General features: G+C 29.1%; 2 protein-coding genes across 3 annotated transcripts; both read left to right on the top strand.

The window, feature by feature from the left end:
* The first annotated feature begins 1821 nt into the window (after positions 1-1821).
* On the top strand, positions 1822-3419 carry LOC130678170 (uncharacterized protein DDB_G0283697-like). Its single transcript, XM_057485218.1, has 2 exons — positions 1822-1836; positions 2325-3419. Exons 1-2 carry the CDS (start codon positions 1822-1824, stop codon positions 3264-3266), a joined length of 957 nt encoding a protein of 318 aa, XP_057341201.1. The 3' UTR covers positions 3267-3419.
* Positions 3420-4839: 1420 nt separating this feature from the next.
* Positions 4840-16288, top strand: LOC130674231 (uncharacterized). 2 transcript variants are annotated; one of them, XM_057479503.1, is made up of 11 exons: positions 4842-5043; positions 7283-7305; positions 7460-7536; positions 8983-9340; positions 9783-10096; positions 10180-10433; positions 11004-11176; positions 11246-11371; positions 11451-11507; positions 12531-12665; positions 13599-16288. In XM_057479503.1, the coding sequence occupies exons 1-11, from the start codon at positions 5024-5026 to the stop codon at positions 16271-16273; spliced, it is 4212 nt and encodes a 1403-aa protein (XP_057335486.1). In that variant the 5' UTR covers positions 4842-5023; the 3' UTR covers positions 16274-16288. The 2 variants fall into 2 exon arrangements, with proteins under 2 accessions (XP_057335493.1, XP_057335486.1); XM_057479510.1 differs by lacking the exon at positions 11451-11507 and having other exon boundaries at positions 4840-5043.
* Positions 16289-16506: the final 218 nt, after the last annotated feature.

Raw genomic sequence — 16506 nt, 5'->3', positions numbered from 1 at the left:
AATCTTCTTTATAAATTTCATAGTTTCGGTGTAATTTCAATTCGAATAAAAAACAAAAAAATAAATGGACGTAAAATTGAATTTTAATAAAATCGTCGAAAAAATTTCATATAAAATAATTATTTTGATTAGAAAATCATATGATAATTTCTCTTTAGAGTAAAAAACTAAGCGACAATAGTGAACAAAAAAAAAAAAAATTTATTGTTAAGGCGGAAGTTGGATTGAAATCTATGTTACAATATATCGAAAGTGTGTTTTTGCATTTATTGCATTCACTACTTTTTCTATTCATTCAATTTCTTTACTAAAATAAAAAAAATTTCACAATTTAATTCATTGAATTTTTTTTTTTTAATGAATTCCTGAAAAATAAAAACATTTTATTTCAAGTTACGATTTCTTACAAAATATCGATTTTATTAAAAAAATTAAAGAATAACTTTTTGTAGGAAATTTAATTTCCTACAAAATTTATTCTTATCATTTTTATCGTATCTCTGATATTTCACCCACAAATCACATTTTTCAATTCAATGAATTATCACTAGATTTATTTTTAGTTCAAATTACATCCCGAGTTCTTTAAACTAAAATTACGCGTAAACTATTAGAGATACGATAAAAATATATGATATCAATTTTATTTGAAATTAAATTTCCTATAAAAAAGGTCTTATTGTATTTTTTTTTAAACTCAATATTTTATGAGTTATCGCGGCTCAAACTTAAACATCAGAGTAAATAAAAATTATTTTACTCAATTTTTTTTCTAATTAATTAATTAATTAGTAAAAAAAAAATGACTAGGTACTCGAAGCGTATCGAGAATAAAATTAAGAATATAAATAATCAATGGTATAAATTTATCACGCTTGAAATATTGTAACGATAACGAATTAACATTCAAATGTTCATTGATGTCATTATTATTATTATTGTTATTGTTATTGGTCTCGTTACTTTTACTTTCACTTTATTATTGTCACACTATATATTTATTTACTTTAAATTACTTCATAAATTTATGTGCTTTCAATATTTTATTTTTCTTTTTTGAACGATAATTTGATTTTGATTTAATTCAACTAAATTGTGAATTTTTTCTTAAGTGAAATTTAAAAATTTCTTCAATTAAATTAAAATTTAAATTTTTACTTGAATTGAAATTTGAATTTTTTTCAATTGAATAAAAGTTGGAATTGTTTTTCAAATCAAATAAAAAATTTTCTTCAATTGAATGAAAGTTGGAAATTTTTCTGAAATTAAATTTTGAATTTCCTTCCGTTGAATGAAAATTTGAATTTTCTTAATTCAATACAAATTTGATTTTTTTCTCAATTCAACTGAATTGTGAATTTTTTTAAAAATCAAATTTTGAATTTTTTGAACTCAATAAAAGTTTAAATTTTTTGGATTTAATCAAAGTTTGGATTTTTCCTTAAATCAAATTTTCACTTTTCTTCACTCAATTAAAAACTGATTTTTTTTACTTCAATTAGATCTTTAATTTTTTTTATTAACAAGAACAAATATTAAATTTTTTAATAGAATTTGTAAAGAAAAATGATTACATAATTTGTGGTTTATAAATTACCCAATAACTTTTACTTTAAAACGGACATTTTATAATAAAAATACACAAATAATAGTGGGGACAATATTTCTTTATCGACACAATTTAATATAAAATCGATTCAGTAGCTTGGAAAAATTCATTTCATGAGAAAGCTTCAGTTTATTAATCGTTAAAGTGATCCATCTTTTCTATAATATATAAATTTATATATTTATATATTTGTTTCTAAAATAATCTACAAAATGGCGACGTATAAGGTTTAGTTTTTTTTCATTACTATTTTTAATTTTTAATTTTTAATTTTTAAGTAATTCTACTATTTAATTAACTGTGGGGTAAAATGGGTCATCGAAAAAAATTTCTAATTTTCTGTAATTCATTTTTTTGTCTCAGTAAAATAGTTTGGGTATTAAAATAAAAAAAAAAATTAATTTTTTCAAAATTTCCGTTTTTTCAATTTTTCAAAAATCTTTTATTCGAAATATAGTCATGTGGGTACTCGTTCCAGAGGAAATTGATCACTTAACAATAATTCAGCATAAAAATTGACAAAAACATTTTTTTTTGAAAAATTGAATTTTTTGGTTTTTTAAAAAAATAATCTGTTACTCAAAATATCATCATGTGGGTACTCATTCAACTGGGAATTCACCAACGAACAATATACAACTAAATTTTAGTTGTTTTTCCAAAATTTCAAAAAAAAAAAAAAATTAATTCTTATTTTTTTAAAAATTTTTTTCAGATTTTCGCCATCGTAAGCATCTTTGGTTTGTCCGTCTCCGGTCGCTCATACCCCGTGACCCATCAGTCATTAGCCGACGTTTCAAATTCAAATCCCCGGGCGCCAAACTTTCAATTTTTTACCCCCGAAGCTCCAAAAAAAAGTAACGAAAACTGTGAAAAAGTTATCAAAAACGGCATGATGTGTTTTGTATGCAAAGATCCTCAAAAAAAGGGCCAATTAGAACAATGCGCGTATCTATCTCATCCTCCGAAAAAATATTCGGGTCACAAAAAAGTAAAACCTGAGCCGGACATTGACGAGCTTGGACCCAAGCCCACTAAAAACAATGAAAAAAAATTACGAAGATACGACGAAAGTTCCGAAAGTGACGATAATTCAAATTATTCAGCCGAATTTGACACTTTCGATTACTACCCCGACTATACAACAAAATCTGAAACATCAGCAAAATTAACCGACGATAAAAATGACTGTCATGACGTTAGAAGAGACGACGGCTCAATTTGTACCGTTTGCAAAAATTCAAAAAATGGCGGCAACTCAGAGCGCTGCCGTCGCGAGTATCAACCGAAAGAAAATGTCTACAGTTACAGGAAGTCCAATAGTTTTGGTTATCCCAAAAAATCAGTTGGGAACAAAGGAACCAAAAGCAAGAAGGGAGACGATAAGGGTCAGCAGAGCCAAAGCTACAGAAGGCGCGATAGTAATGATGATGATAATGATGATACCGACAGTTACGACTACGATGGGGCCGAAGACAGAAGAGGCTCGGAAAATTGTGAAGAAGAAGAACGGGATGGAATGATTTGCAAAATTTGTTTGAATCCAAGTACTAATGGGAAATCGGAACAGTGTTCGTATTCTTATCAACCGGAGGATAAATTATTTGCTTACACTAATAAGCGGTCATTTGGTGATCATGGTGATCGAGATGATTAATTGATTGATTAATAAGTAATTTGGTCAATTGGTAGGTTAATTGGTTGATTAATCGATGAATTGGTTAATTAATGAGCGAAGTGGTTGATTAGTTGTTCGATTAAGTCAATAGTTGAGTGATTAATTGATTAAACGGTCATTTAATTGAATAAATAGGAGGTTATTTGGTTGATTAATCGATTACTTAGTTGATTAGTTAATAAACTGTTAATTAATTGTTCGATTAAATTGATATTTGAAGAATTAATTGATTAATCGGCCATTTAATTGAATAAATAGGTGGTTAATTGGTTGATTAATCGATTACTTAGTTGATTAGTTAATAAACTGTTAATTATTTGTTCGATTGAAATGATATTCGAAAGATTAATTGGTTAATCGACCATTAAATCGATTAATTAAAAGGTTTATTAGTTGATTAATCAATTAATTGGTTGACTAATCGATTAATCGGTTCGCTAATGAGTGAAGTGGTTGATTAGTTGTCCGGTTACATCAATAGTTGAGTGATTAATTGATTAATCGGTCATTTAATGAAAGAAATTGGAGGTTAATTGGTTAATTAATCGATAAATTAGTTGAGTAGTTAATAAACTGTTAATCATTTGTTCGATTGAATTGATATTTGAAGGATTAATTGATTAATCGGTCATTAAATCGATTAATTGAAAGGTTAATTAGTTGATTAATAAATTAATTGGTTGACTAATCGATTCATCGGCTCGTTAATGAGCGAAGTGGATAATTAGTTGTTCGATTAAATCAATAGTTAAGTGATTTATCGATTAATCGGCCATTTAATCGAACAAATGGGAGGTTAATTAGTTGATCAATCAATTAATTGGTTAATCAATCAAGAAATTGGTTGATTAGTTATTAAATTTAATAAATATTTTCATTAATTAACCGATTAATCGGTTAGTTGACTGATTAACTACACAGTAAATTGATTGATTAACGAATCAATTAATCGATTAATCAATCGGTTAATAATTTTTTACTTTGTTTTATTGTTTTCTGTTTAATTAATTATTTAATAAATTTGTATAAAAAAAAATTGTTATTGTTTGAGAATAAATAAAATTTTTGTTAAAAAAAAAAACAATTAATTTTTTTAATAATAATAATTTTAAAAAAATGGCGGGAATTTAAAATAACTTCAGAATTCAAGCGAACGAACAACAAAATTCTATTTTCTAACGGCATTAAAAAATAAAAAAAAATATTTTCTATGTATAAAAATAATTCTAACACATATTTACCCCATGGAACACGTCATCGGTGTTCAAGGTGCCCAGACAGTTGTTTATCTAAAGACCACAACTTAAATCTAGGTCGAGAGCGTTTCCCAACTCACGTACCTTTACAACCTATTATTTTTTTTTGTTTTAAATTTTAAATTTCCAATTTTATTATTAAATTTATTGTAATTAAATTTTGAATTATTAATTAATATCGTAATTATTATTGTTAACAGTAATAATTACTTATGTTTTTGGTGATTTATAAAAATTAAATAGTAAAAAAAAAAATTGATCCGCGACTCGGGTCCGCGAGACCGCGACATCCTCAGTCTTAACCGACGCGGTACAGTGATAGCATCGTCAAATGATTTTGTTTTGATCGTGTAGACTTAAATAGAATAGTAATTAGTCATAGAAAATATATTTTATTTTATTTCATTTTTTAAAATAAAATTTATCTGTTAAATTTTTAAATTTTATTTTGTTACCAAAAATTTAATTTTTTTGGATACCATGAGCTCTATAACTATTGGGTAAGTAATTAATTAATCAAAATATTTTTTTATTTAATACCCAAATTTTTTTTTTAATTTTGAAAATTTTTTAAAAATTTTCTATGATGATTTTTTAAAAAATTTATTTATAAAAATTTATAAATAAAATTCTAGTCTAGAAAAAAAATTTGAAATTTTTTGGTAGTAAATTTTGAGTAAAAAAAATTAATTATATTTAAATAAAAAAATGAAAATTGAAAGAAGATGAAAAATTGCTAAAAATAAAATAATCGGAAGCATTTTATATACGGGCGGTGTTAGAGGCTTGGGTCAGCATGTTGCTAAAATTAGAGTATTGCTGGCGTATATCTCTACACCTAAATACATTTATAAAAGCTATAGAGTTAAATTTCTTGGCCGGTTTGCCAACGATGAGAAAATCTCACCGCTTCCATCTCATCTTAAATTTTATATTAATCTCGCTTTGTACCACAAAATTTTCCATATTTTTTTTTAATTCTCAGTATTATTTTTGTTCCACTAGATACGTAAAAATATAAATGTATGTAGAAAAAAAAAAAAACTGGCAATTTAGACACGATTTTTTTTTTATTTATTTATCGTTTACGTTTAACGTCTCCTTAAATGGTGTCCATAAGGTTTTTTTACCTTATCCGGAAATTAAATTATCTGTAAATGTCTTTTATAGGTTGAAGTTATTTTAACATTTATATACTTAGGCAATTTTATGATAATAATTATTTTATAGATTTAGATCAATGATATTTTAATTATTTTGTATCAATGTCCATTTTACCCGTCGTATAAAAATTTGTTGTGTGATCATTTTACCCTCAGTAAAATTTATATAGTCGTGAAAAATTTATTTTTGGGTGTCCATTTTCCCTCTTATACAAAATTGATCATCAAAAATTTTCTGTGTGACCATTTTACCCCAATGATATAAAAAAAATTCTAATGTTCATTTTACCCTTCATATTAAATTTCGTATTGGAAATTTTTGGAGTGATCATTTTATCCTCAGTAAAAATTATTTAGTACTGAAAAATTTATTTTTGAGTGTCCATTTTCCCTCTTATAAAAAATTGATTATCAAAAATTTTCTGTGGTTATTTTACCCCATTGATAAAAAAAATCTAATGTTCATTTTACCCTTCATATTAAATTTCGTATTGGAAATTTTTGGAGTGATCATTTTACCTTCAGTAAAATTTATATAGTCGTGAAAAATTTATTTTTGGGTGTCCATTTTCCCTCTTGTACAAAATTGAGTATCAAAAATTTTCTTTGTGATCATTTTACCCTTAGTAAAAATTATTTACTACTGAAAAATTTATTTTTGAGTGTCCATTTTCCCTCTTATACAAAATTGATTATCAAAAATTTTCTGTGGTTATTTTACCCCATTGATAAAAAAAATCTAATGTTCATTTTACCCTTCATATTAAATTTCGTATTGGAAATTTTTGGAGTGATCATTTTACCTTCAGTAAAATTTATATAGTCGTGAAAAATTTATTTTTGGGTGTCCATTTTCCCTCTTGTACAAAATTGAGTATCAAAAATTTTCTTTGTGATCATTTTACCCTTAGTAAAAATTATTTACTACTGAAAAATTTATTTTTGAGTGTCCATTTTCCCTCTTATACAAAATTGATTATCAAAAATTTTCTGTGTGATCATTTTACCCTCTGTATATAAAAAAAATTCTAATATTCATTTACCTCGCGTATTAAATAAAAAATAAAAATTTTTTAGGACTGATAAATTTTTTTTGGGTGTCCATTTTCCCTCTTATACAAAATTGATCATCAAAAATTTTGTGTGACCATTTTACCCCTTTGATGTAAAAAAATTTCTACTGTTCATTTTACCTCTCATATTAAATTAAAAATTGAAAATTTTATGACCATTTTACCCCAGTAAAATTTATTTGTTACTGAGAATTTTTTATGCCCATTATACCCCTTGTAAAAAATTTAATATTTACATTTTTTGTGTCCATTTACCCCGTGGTATAAAAAAAAATTCTCATGTCTATCTTACCCCTTATTTCTTATGACCATATTACCCCTCAGCATGTAATATGTCCATTTTACCCCTACCTCAAAATTAAATTTAAAATTCCATTATTTTCCCATTTTTTTCTCCATGACCAATTTACCCAACTTTCCATTAAATTTTTTCATTTTTTCCGTCCCATTTTACCCCATTTTCATTTTTCAATTAAATAATTAATTATTTTTATTTTTTTCAGACCAAATGATTCAAATCCTTCAGGTAAAAAAAAAAAATATATATATATATAAATATATGAAATTTATTATATTTTTTGTTTTTTGGCATAATAACGAAATTTATAAATAATAAATATAAATAATAATAATAACAAGTAAATATTTATTCTTGTATTACAACCTGGCATCATTTACAGGATTTAGTCCTGCCCCACCCCCACCACCACCACCACCGGTACCTGGTCAGATGCCAACCATGAGAATTAATACTGAGGTAAGTAACACAGATACACCTATTGTGTACTCATATATATATACATATATATATATAAACAAGTTAAGGAGTCATGGTATTTCAAGTTTAACATTCAATCTCTCAACATCACGCTTTCTATTTTAAAAAACTCATTCAATCCGTCTTTCCACGTGCGTAAGTAGCTTACGAAATTTTATTATTTTCCTTCAAATTCCTTTGTAATAATTTCGGTTTTTTTTTTTTAATTCCATTGAATTTTTCAACCCAAGTCTATAGCGCGAGTGGTAAAAATAAATTTGAAAAGTGCGAAATTCTATTCGCGGCTAAGTTACGAAATTTTGGATTTTTGGAAAAAAAATTCCACGGGTTATTTGATTCGTATCTACGCTACAAATTGTGCAGTGAAAATTTTTTTTGAAAAGTGAAAATTCAAATTTTCCTAAATTACGAAATTTTTGACTTTTTTAAATTTTCCAAGAAAATCTTGATTTTCCAAAAAAATTCCATGGATCCTTTGATCCGCATCTTCGTCGCGAGTTTTTCAGTGAAAATTTTTTTTGAAAAGTGGAAATTAAAATTTTCCCAAATTACGGAATTTTTAATTTTTCTTAAATTTTCCTAAAAATTTCTTCTGGATTCTTTGATTCGTATCTATGCCACGAGTTTTTCAGTGAAACTTTTTTTAGAAAAGTGAAAATTCAAATTTCCCTAAATTAGGAGATTTTTAATTTTCCAAGAAAATCTTAATTTTCCAAAAAAAGTCCACGAATTCTTTGATCTGCATCTACGCCACGAGTTTTGCAGTGAAAATTTTTTTGGAAAAGTGAAAATTTAAATTTCCCTAAATTAGGAGATTTTTAATTTTCCAAGAAAATCTTAATTTTCCAAAAAAATTCCACGGATTCTTTGATCTGCATCTACGCCACGAGTTTTGCAGTGAAAATTTTTTTGGAAAAGTGAAAATTCAAATTTTCCTAAATTACGAAATTTTAGATTTTTCTTAAATTTTCTAAAAACTTTTCACTGAATTCTTTGATTCGTTTCTTCGCCACAAGTTTTGCAGTGAAAATTTTTTTGGAAAAGTGAAAATTCAAATTTCACTAAATTACGAAATTTTTAATTTTCCAAGAAAATCTTAATTTTCCAAAAAAAATCCACGGATTCTTTAATCCGCCTCTACGCCACAAGTTTTTCAGTGAAAATTTTTTTTGAAAAGTGAAAATCAAAATTTTCCCCAATTACGAAATTTTAGATTTTTCTCAAATTTTCCAAAAAATTTCCTCTGGATTCTTTAATCCGCATCTACGCCATGTTTTGCAATGAAAATTTTTTTGTAAAAGTGAAAACTTCTAATCCCCGAACCGAAGAACATTTTCCGAAAGCGCCCGAAATTTGGGAATTGAATTTAACTGAAATAATTATCCAAAATATAATTTTTAGTATAAATAAAATTTGACCTTGCAGAGCCAGATGTCAAAAAGACCAAATACTTATAATAATGATGCATATGAGCCACCGGCGGCGATACAGAACGCGATGATGACCAAGGACAAAAAACCTTTCACTTACACTCCGGGCATGGGAGGTAAATTGGACCTATCACAAATTCGCAGTCCGAGAATGGCCCGTAGAGTCGCTAAGAACGCCAATGATGAAGGTATCGAAGGACCACCAAAGTCACCGCTGGCTAATGAACAAACACGCCCGGCCCAAGTTACCCCACCCGCGGCTGCGAATCTTTTCGTTCAACCGCAAGTCGCTGTTCCGGTTTTTCCGACCAGTGTCTCGCCGACTACAAGACCGGTTCCGCGGAATATCATCGGTAATTTTTTATAATTTTTCTGATTTAATTTTTTCTAAAAAATTTTTCAAATTTTTTCAAATTTTCGCCTATTCTACTATCGGTAACTTTGGAATGTAAATATCTCGTTAATTATTGAAGATACATCAATTTTTATAGATATCTTTTTTGTAGGAAATTTAATGATCTATAAAATTGGTATCATTCGTTTTTTTTGTAAAATCAATAGTTCAAAAGTTACAGCCATTTTAAGTTAAAAATAATTTTGGAAGCGCTGAAAATGAAAATGAATTTCCAAAATTTTTTAAACTGTAATTATTTCACGAACGGTTGAAAATAGGTGAATTTTGAAAGAATACTTTTCGATAGAAAATTAAATTTCCTGAAATTTTTGATTGATTGATTTTTTCTGTAAAATCAATAGTTAAAAAGTTATAGCGCGAAATTGATAAATATTTTTAAGTGCCAGAAAAAATCGAAGTCCGGCCGATAAAAATCGAGCAGAAATCATCGCAGCCGACGTCACCCGACACTCCGACGACTCCAATCCAAGTGACGTTAGCAAAAGCACCGACCCCTTGGTTGCAGCAGAAATCAAAGCCCGCGGAAGAGCTTCCCGAGTGGGCAAAACGGCCCACAAACGGATCTGGGCAAGAAAGTCCGACATCTCCAGTTCTGCCGGCTTCGATAAACGTCCAGGCAGTTCCTGTCCAAGTATCTGGTCAAAGAGTTCAAGCAAAACCTGTTGGAGCCAACGAACGAGTTATTCCTGTCCGGGTATAAAAATATTTTTTTAATGCATTGATCAGTTTGAAATTTTTTTTCCCGCTAAATTTTTATTTTTTAATAAACTCGTGTAGATCGAAGATCGTCCATCTGTATTCACGGTTAAAAATGAACAAGGGCACCATCAATTTAAGCAGACACCGCACCAACAACGATGGGGAAATTCACAACAAAATTTACCACAAAATACTACTGCTAAAATTACCGTCGCTCCACCGAAGCCTCAATTAACTAGTCCCGGAACTTACATTGTCCCTATTGCTGTTGAAGGCGCTCATGATATCCAGCCTAATTATGATTATCAGTCTAGTCCAGTAAATGCAGTCAGGTAAATTATTTCACTCGTAGTTTAAAATAAATTAAAAATGTTAAAACTTTTTAAAATTTTTCTTCGTATATATTTTTTTTCACCTCGAAAAATATATGAGAAGACATAAAATTCTACGCTCTTTAAAATGAGTACCCACAAGCCATACTTATTTTTAATGATTTATTACACATATATTTTGATATATATATGTTTATCAAATATGAAAAATAAGTATTGCTTGTTGGTATTCATTTGAAAGGGCATTAAATTCTCTATCGTTAAATACTGTCATATATGTTTGTATATATGGGTCATAAATTTTTGGTATCCCAAAAAAAAATTTTTTTTCAAAATTTTGAAATTTTTATTTGTGTAGTAGTTGAGAAAGATAGAAAATAAAGTGCTCTTTGAAATGAGTACCCACATGCCATAATTATTTTTACTTATTCATTACGTATATATTTTGATATATATGTATATGTTTATAAAATATGAAAAATAAGTATGGATTGTTGGTACTCATTTTAAAGGGAATTTAATTTTCTATTTGACTACATATTTATTTTTTTATTTATTTTGTTCTAACAGAAGTCAAGGAAGAAATATTCAAGAAATAGGACCTGGGGCACCAGTTCAATCTCGTTCATTTAGAGTTTTACAAAAATTAACAGACACTGATGATGACATTGATAGTGAACAATTGCGTAAATTACAATTGACTGAAGATGATAAAGTTCTTATGAATAAATTTAAAGAACAAGGTAATTAAACCTTAAATTTAAAAAATATATTTTTATAATAAAAAATAAAATTTTTTGCTATTTTTTTAGTGGATGGTGATACATATTTACATCAAGAAGAAGATCCTAGATATCGTGGTGCAGCTATTCCATCACGAGCATTTAGATATTTACAAAATATGACTGATTCCAATGAAGTACCAATTAATACAAATGGTAATATTTTTTTTAATTTCATTGTAAATTTCGAAAAGTTTTATATATAAATTATATATATTTGGTTATTATTCAACAGCACCTAGAGCTGTCAACAGTGCATTGAAGAGACAAAATAGAAATTCGCGATCATTTGGTGAATAAAAAAAAATTAGAATCAAAATTTGTGTGATTTTTTTTTTTTATGAAGAAATTTAATTTTTGTATTTTTTGACATGACAAAATAACCCATAAAGAGTAATGGTTTGAAAAAATTACCCATGACAAAATTAATCCAGTATAAAAATTACCCATCAAAAATGACCTTCAGTAAAAATTACTCATAGTAAAAATAACCCATAAGAAAAATGACCCATAGTGAAAATTTCCTATAAAAACCAACTGTGAAAAACTACCCATAGCATAAATAACTCATAATAAAAATAACCCATAATAAAAATGACCCATAATACAAATTACTCATAGTGAAAATTTCCTATAAAGATAAAGTATGAAAAATGACCCATAAAAGTAACCCACAGCAAAATTTACCCATAACAAAAATAATCCATTATAAAAATTACCCATCAAAAATGACCTTCAGTAAAAATTACTCATAGTAAAAATAACCCATAATAAAAATTATCCATTACAAAAATTACCCATAGCAAAAATTACCTTCAGTAAAAATTACTCATAACAAAAATAACCCATAATAAAAATGACTCATAAAACAAATTACTCATAGTGAAAATTTTTTATAAAAATAAAGTATGAAAAATAACCCATAAAAATTACCCACAGTAAAAATTACCCATTACAAAAGTAATTCATCACAAAAATTACTTATAGCAAAAATGACTTTCAGTAAAAATTACTCATAACAAAAATAACCCATAGTAAAAATGACTCATAATCAAAATGACCCATAATAAAAATTATCCGTAATGAAAATTTTCTGTAAAAATAAAGTATGAAAAATGACCCATTGTAAAAATAACCCATAAAAATTACCCACAGTAAAAATTACCCATAGAAAAAAATGTCGGATCAAAATAACGTGGGTTATTTTGTAACAGCTTTTGATTCGTTGCATGGATTTTGAATTTTGCATGGTGTTTTTTTTTTTAAATTAATTAATAAACAAATTATTTAATTTTTGTATTTATTTATTGCGCAGATGAGTCACCACAAATCCAATCAAATCTACCGCCGAGTGAGCAACAGGCACCAGAGCCTAAAATATATACCGGAAGTGCAATACCATCGCGGTCATTCCGGATATTACAGGCGATGACCACTCCCGATTCTCTTGGTGAGTATTTTTATGAGTAATTTTCATTTGAAACCTAAACCAAAGCCTTTAATCTACACGAGAGTTTAAATTTAAATTTTGTCTGACTAAAGTTTATCTACTCAAATTGAAATTGCGTCTCAAATATTGATTTTAGCCCAAAAATCAATGAATACTTTTTTATAGGAAATTTAATTTCCTACAAAATCATTTCTATACATTTTTATCGTATCTTCAATATTTAACCCAAAAATTTGAATTCAAAAGTCAAAAATTAAAACCCAGATTTCTATGAATATTTTTTATATTTTCAAAATTAAAATTACGCCCAAAATAATGAATTTATAAAAAAAATTAATCAATACTTTTTTGTTCAAAATTTAATTTCCTACAAAATTTATTTTACTCATTTTTTTGTATCTCTCATAGTTTACCCACAATTCAAATTATAAAAACATCAATTTTTAAATTTTCAATTTTCCCGCCAGAATTACAAAATTTTGATTTTAAAATTATCAGATTAACTCTTTAACAAAAAAATCGCTAATTAAAAATGAATGCCCATTAATTAATAATTAAATAATTAAAATTAATAAATAAATCCTGTGTTTACAGGAAGCTTTTAAAAAAAATAATAATAACAAATTAATTAATTAATTAATAAATTTAAAAACCGGTTAAAATTTTAATTTAAAAAAATTCCTCTGAGCACAGGATTTTATTCAACCCCCTGTCGTTCATCCTCTCTTGCTCCTTTGCCTCGTCGTTTCCACAAAAAAACGGCGACGATTTAAAAATATAAAGATAATTTTTAAAAAATCATAAATAAGCATTAACTTTATTAATAATTAACTGCATTAATAATAATTAAAGCATCAGTGAGAGAGAATGTAACGTAAATAAGGGAATCTGTATGTGTATGAAACGAATATATATATTTTTGTATAACCATAGCAATAGGGACCCAAGAATTACCAGCAGAATTACCCGGTCAAGTAACAAGTAACATAACCTTGGGCAATAATCACCAGGGAATATTTATCCCGCATTATTCCCAGCCCATCTATTGGGCGTATTATCCGTTAGCTTACTCGGCTGGTCAGAGTCTAGAATACCGACCTTACCAACAGCAAGAATATTGTTGCCCGAATCAGTTTCAGCGTCACAATATTAGTGGCCATTTTAATCCATGTAACGGAAATGTTGGTTACTATCAAAATAACGGCTTGCCATTGTATGTTGTTGCTGGAGATAGGATTTATGATGGCCCTAGTGGTCATTATGAGGCTTCGGTAGCTCAAGATAGTCAACAAGAGGTCAGTTCTGATGATTCTAGTCATAACCTAAAAGAAATAAAGCCTAGAATGCTATTTGTCGAAGGTCCTAGTCATGAAATTTTGAAAGCTAGTGATCATTTGAAGCAGACAGGAGCCAGTTCTGATGATTCTAGTCATGCCCTAATAGGAATAAAGCCTAGAATGCTATTTTCTGAAGGCCCTAGTCATGAAATTTTGAAGCCTAGTGATCATTTGAAGCAGACAGGAGTCATTTCTGATGATTCTAGTCATAACCCAACAGGAATAAAGCCTAGAATGCCATTTTCTGAAGGTCCTAGTCATGAAATTTTGAAGCCTACCGATCACTTGAACCAGACAGGAGTCATTTCTGATGATTCTAGTCATAACCCAACAGAAATAAAGCCTAGAATGCTATTTGTCGATGGTCCTAGTCATGAAACTTTAAAGCCTACTGATCATTTGAAGCAGACAGGAGTCATTTCTGATGATTTTAATCAGAAGTTAATGACAATGCAGCCTAGAATGCTATTTGTCGAAGGTCCTAGTCATGAAACTTTAAAGCCTACTGATCATTTGAAGCAGACAGGAGTCATTCCTGATAATTCTAGTCATAATCCAGCAGGAATAAAGCCTAGAATGCTATTTCCTGACGGTCCTAGTCATGAAACTTCGAAGCCTATTGACCATTTGAAGCAAACAGGAGTCATTCCTGATGATTCTAGTCATAACCTAACAGGAATAAAGCCTAGAATACTATTTTCTGAAGGTCCTAGTCATGAAATTTTGAAGCCTACCGATCACTTGAACCAGACAGGAGTCATTTCTGATGATTCTAGTCATAATCCAACAGGAATGCAGCCTAGAATGCTATTTGCCGAAAGTCCTAGTCATGAAATTTTGAAGCCTACCGATCACTTGAACCAGACAAGAGTCATTCCTGATGATTTTAATCAGAAGTTAATGACAATGCGGCCTAGAATGCTATTTGTCGAAGATCCTAGTCATGAAACTCTGAAGCCTACTAATCATTTGAAGCAAACAGGAGTCATTCCTGATGATTCTAGTCCTAAATCAACAGCTACCCAGCTTAGAATGCCATTTGCTGACGACCCTAATTCAAACCAGCCCAAAACAACCGATATTTCTAGTAACCATCCCAGTCATAGCTCAGTTTCCAACCAGCCTACAGCTTTTGTCGATAATCCTAGTCATTGTAACCCCCCAAAAGACCTAGACCGTCCCTCAAACGCGATGTTAAAACGTCCCAAAGATCATTTCAAGCATCCAAAGACTCCAGATGCCTCCAGCCATGATTTACCTCCAGCAATCCTGACTGATGGTCCCAGCAACTATGAGACTTTGAAGCAACCGAGAACAGTTTCCGTCAATCTTCCAAGTCCCAGCTCGATTACCAGCCCGGAAAACTCTGGAAACTTGACCCCCGGTCCTGTCAATGTCTTCCAGGGTATGAATACCAGCAGCTATCAGGCTTCCAGTGACTTTTCAATGAATATTTTGCACGAGGATCTCGATAGTTCCGACAGTAGTTCCAGCGCCAATAACATCGACGACGGAATTGAAGCCCTGGGGACTTCGACTTCTGATTCGGACTCCGATTCCTACCTCGCGTACTCCACTGGCCTGAATCCTTCCCCAGTTTGCGAGGAAACCAAACTTCCGGACTGTGAAATCGCTCATCAAGTTGAAGGCCCGACAATAAACGTCAGCCTTCCGCTAAAAGTATCGAAGCCTACGGAGCTAACTGATGAAATCCACGTGGACTTCACACTGACCAGACCGAAGTCATGGTGCCAAGATGGCAGCAATCGATCCTATGGTCAAGCAAAAGAAGAAACCGACGATGACGACAGCGGGGTCACGTCTCAGTCAGATTTGAGCCGGATCATATCCGAAGTCGATACCGATTCCGAGTCTGGGCCGAAGCAGAAAAAAATAAACAGCTACAAGCGCACGCAGACTCACTCACGTTTATTTAAATTAATAACCGACGACTCGGCATTTTTAGAACCTCATAAATTATCACGGCAGTTAAATGACAGAGAAATAAATTCTATTAAAAAATCTTTTAAATTTACGGATTTTAAATCTCGCGCCACTGGAGCGCCGCCTGAACTGACGCTCAGGAACTTCGGGCGGCCATTAAGTTTGCAGATAAACCGAAAAGATGAATTTTATAGAAAATTTATCATTAAAGAGTCGAATATTTCGGATAATTTTGTTGTCAAAAATAATAAATTTAATTTAAAACCAAATGTACTCTGCCCGAGAATAAAAAGTTTTAAAAGTATTAATAAATTAAAAGATAATTAATTTAATTAAGTCAGCAAAAAAAAAAAAAAAAAAAAAATATAAAATTTTCTAATTTTTTTTTTTCTAATTTTTTATTTATATGATTTTTTATCACGTGTTACATGTCTCTCACGAATGCTCAAGGATTTAAAACTAACAACCTCATCATGGATGACAATTTATAATTTATAACAATAAATAAAAAAATAAATAAATAATTTAAAAAAAAAAAATAAATAAAATGGAAAAAATAT

Source organism: Microplitis mediator, chromosome 1 (assembly GCF_029852145.1).
Source record: "Microplitis mediator isolate UGA2020A chromosome 1, iyMicMedi2.1, whole genome shotgun sequence".
Classification (NCBI taxonomy): Eukaryota; Metazoa; Arthropoda; class Insecta; order Hymenoptera; family Braconidae; genus Microplitis; species Microplitis mediator.
The sequence above is the reverse complement of the archived record's forward strand: the minus strand, read 5'-3'. Positions and strand labels throughout refer to the sequence as shown.

What these genes read in the sequence shown, in the direction of transcription:
- LOC130674231 (XM_057479503.1), top strand. Translation starts at nt 5,024, where the DNA reads ATGAGCTCTATAACTATTGG. An exon ending in GAATAAATTTAAAGAACAAG is followed by an intron (nt 11,177 to 11,245) that starts GTAATTAAACCT and finishes CTATTTTTTTAG; the next exon opens with TGGATGGTGATACATATTTA. An exon ending in GACCACTCCCGATTCTCTTG is followed by an intron (nt 12,666 to 13,598) that starts GTGAGTATTTTT and finishes GTATAACCATAG; the next exon opens with CAATAGGGACCCAAGAATTA.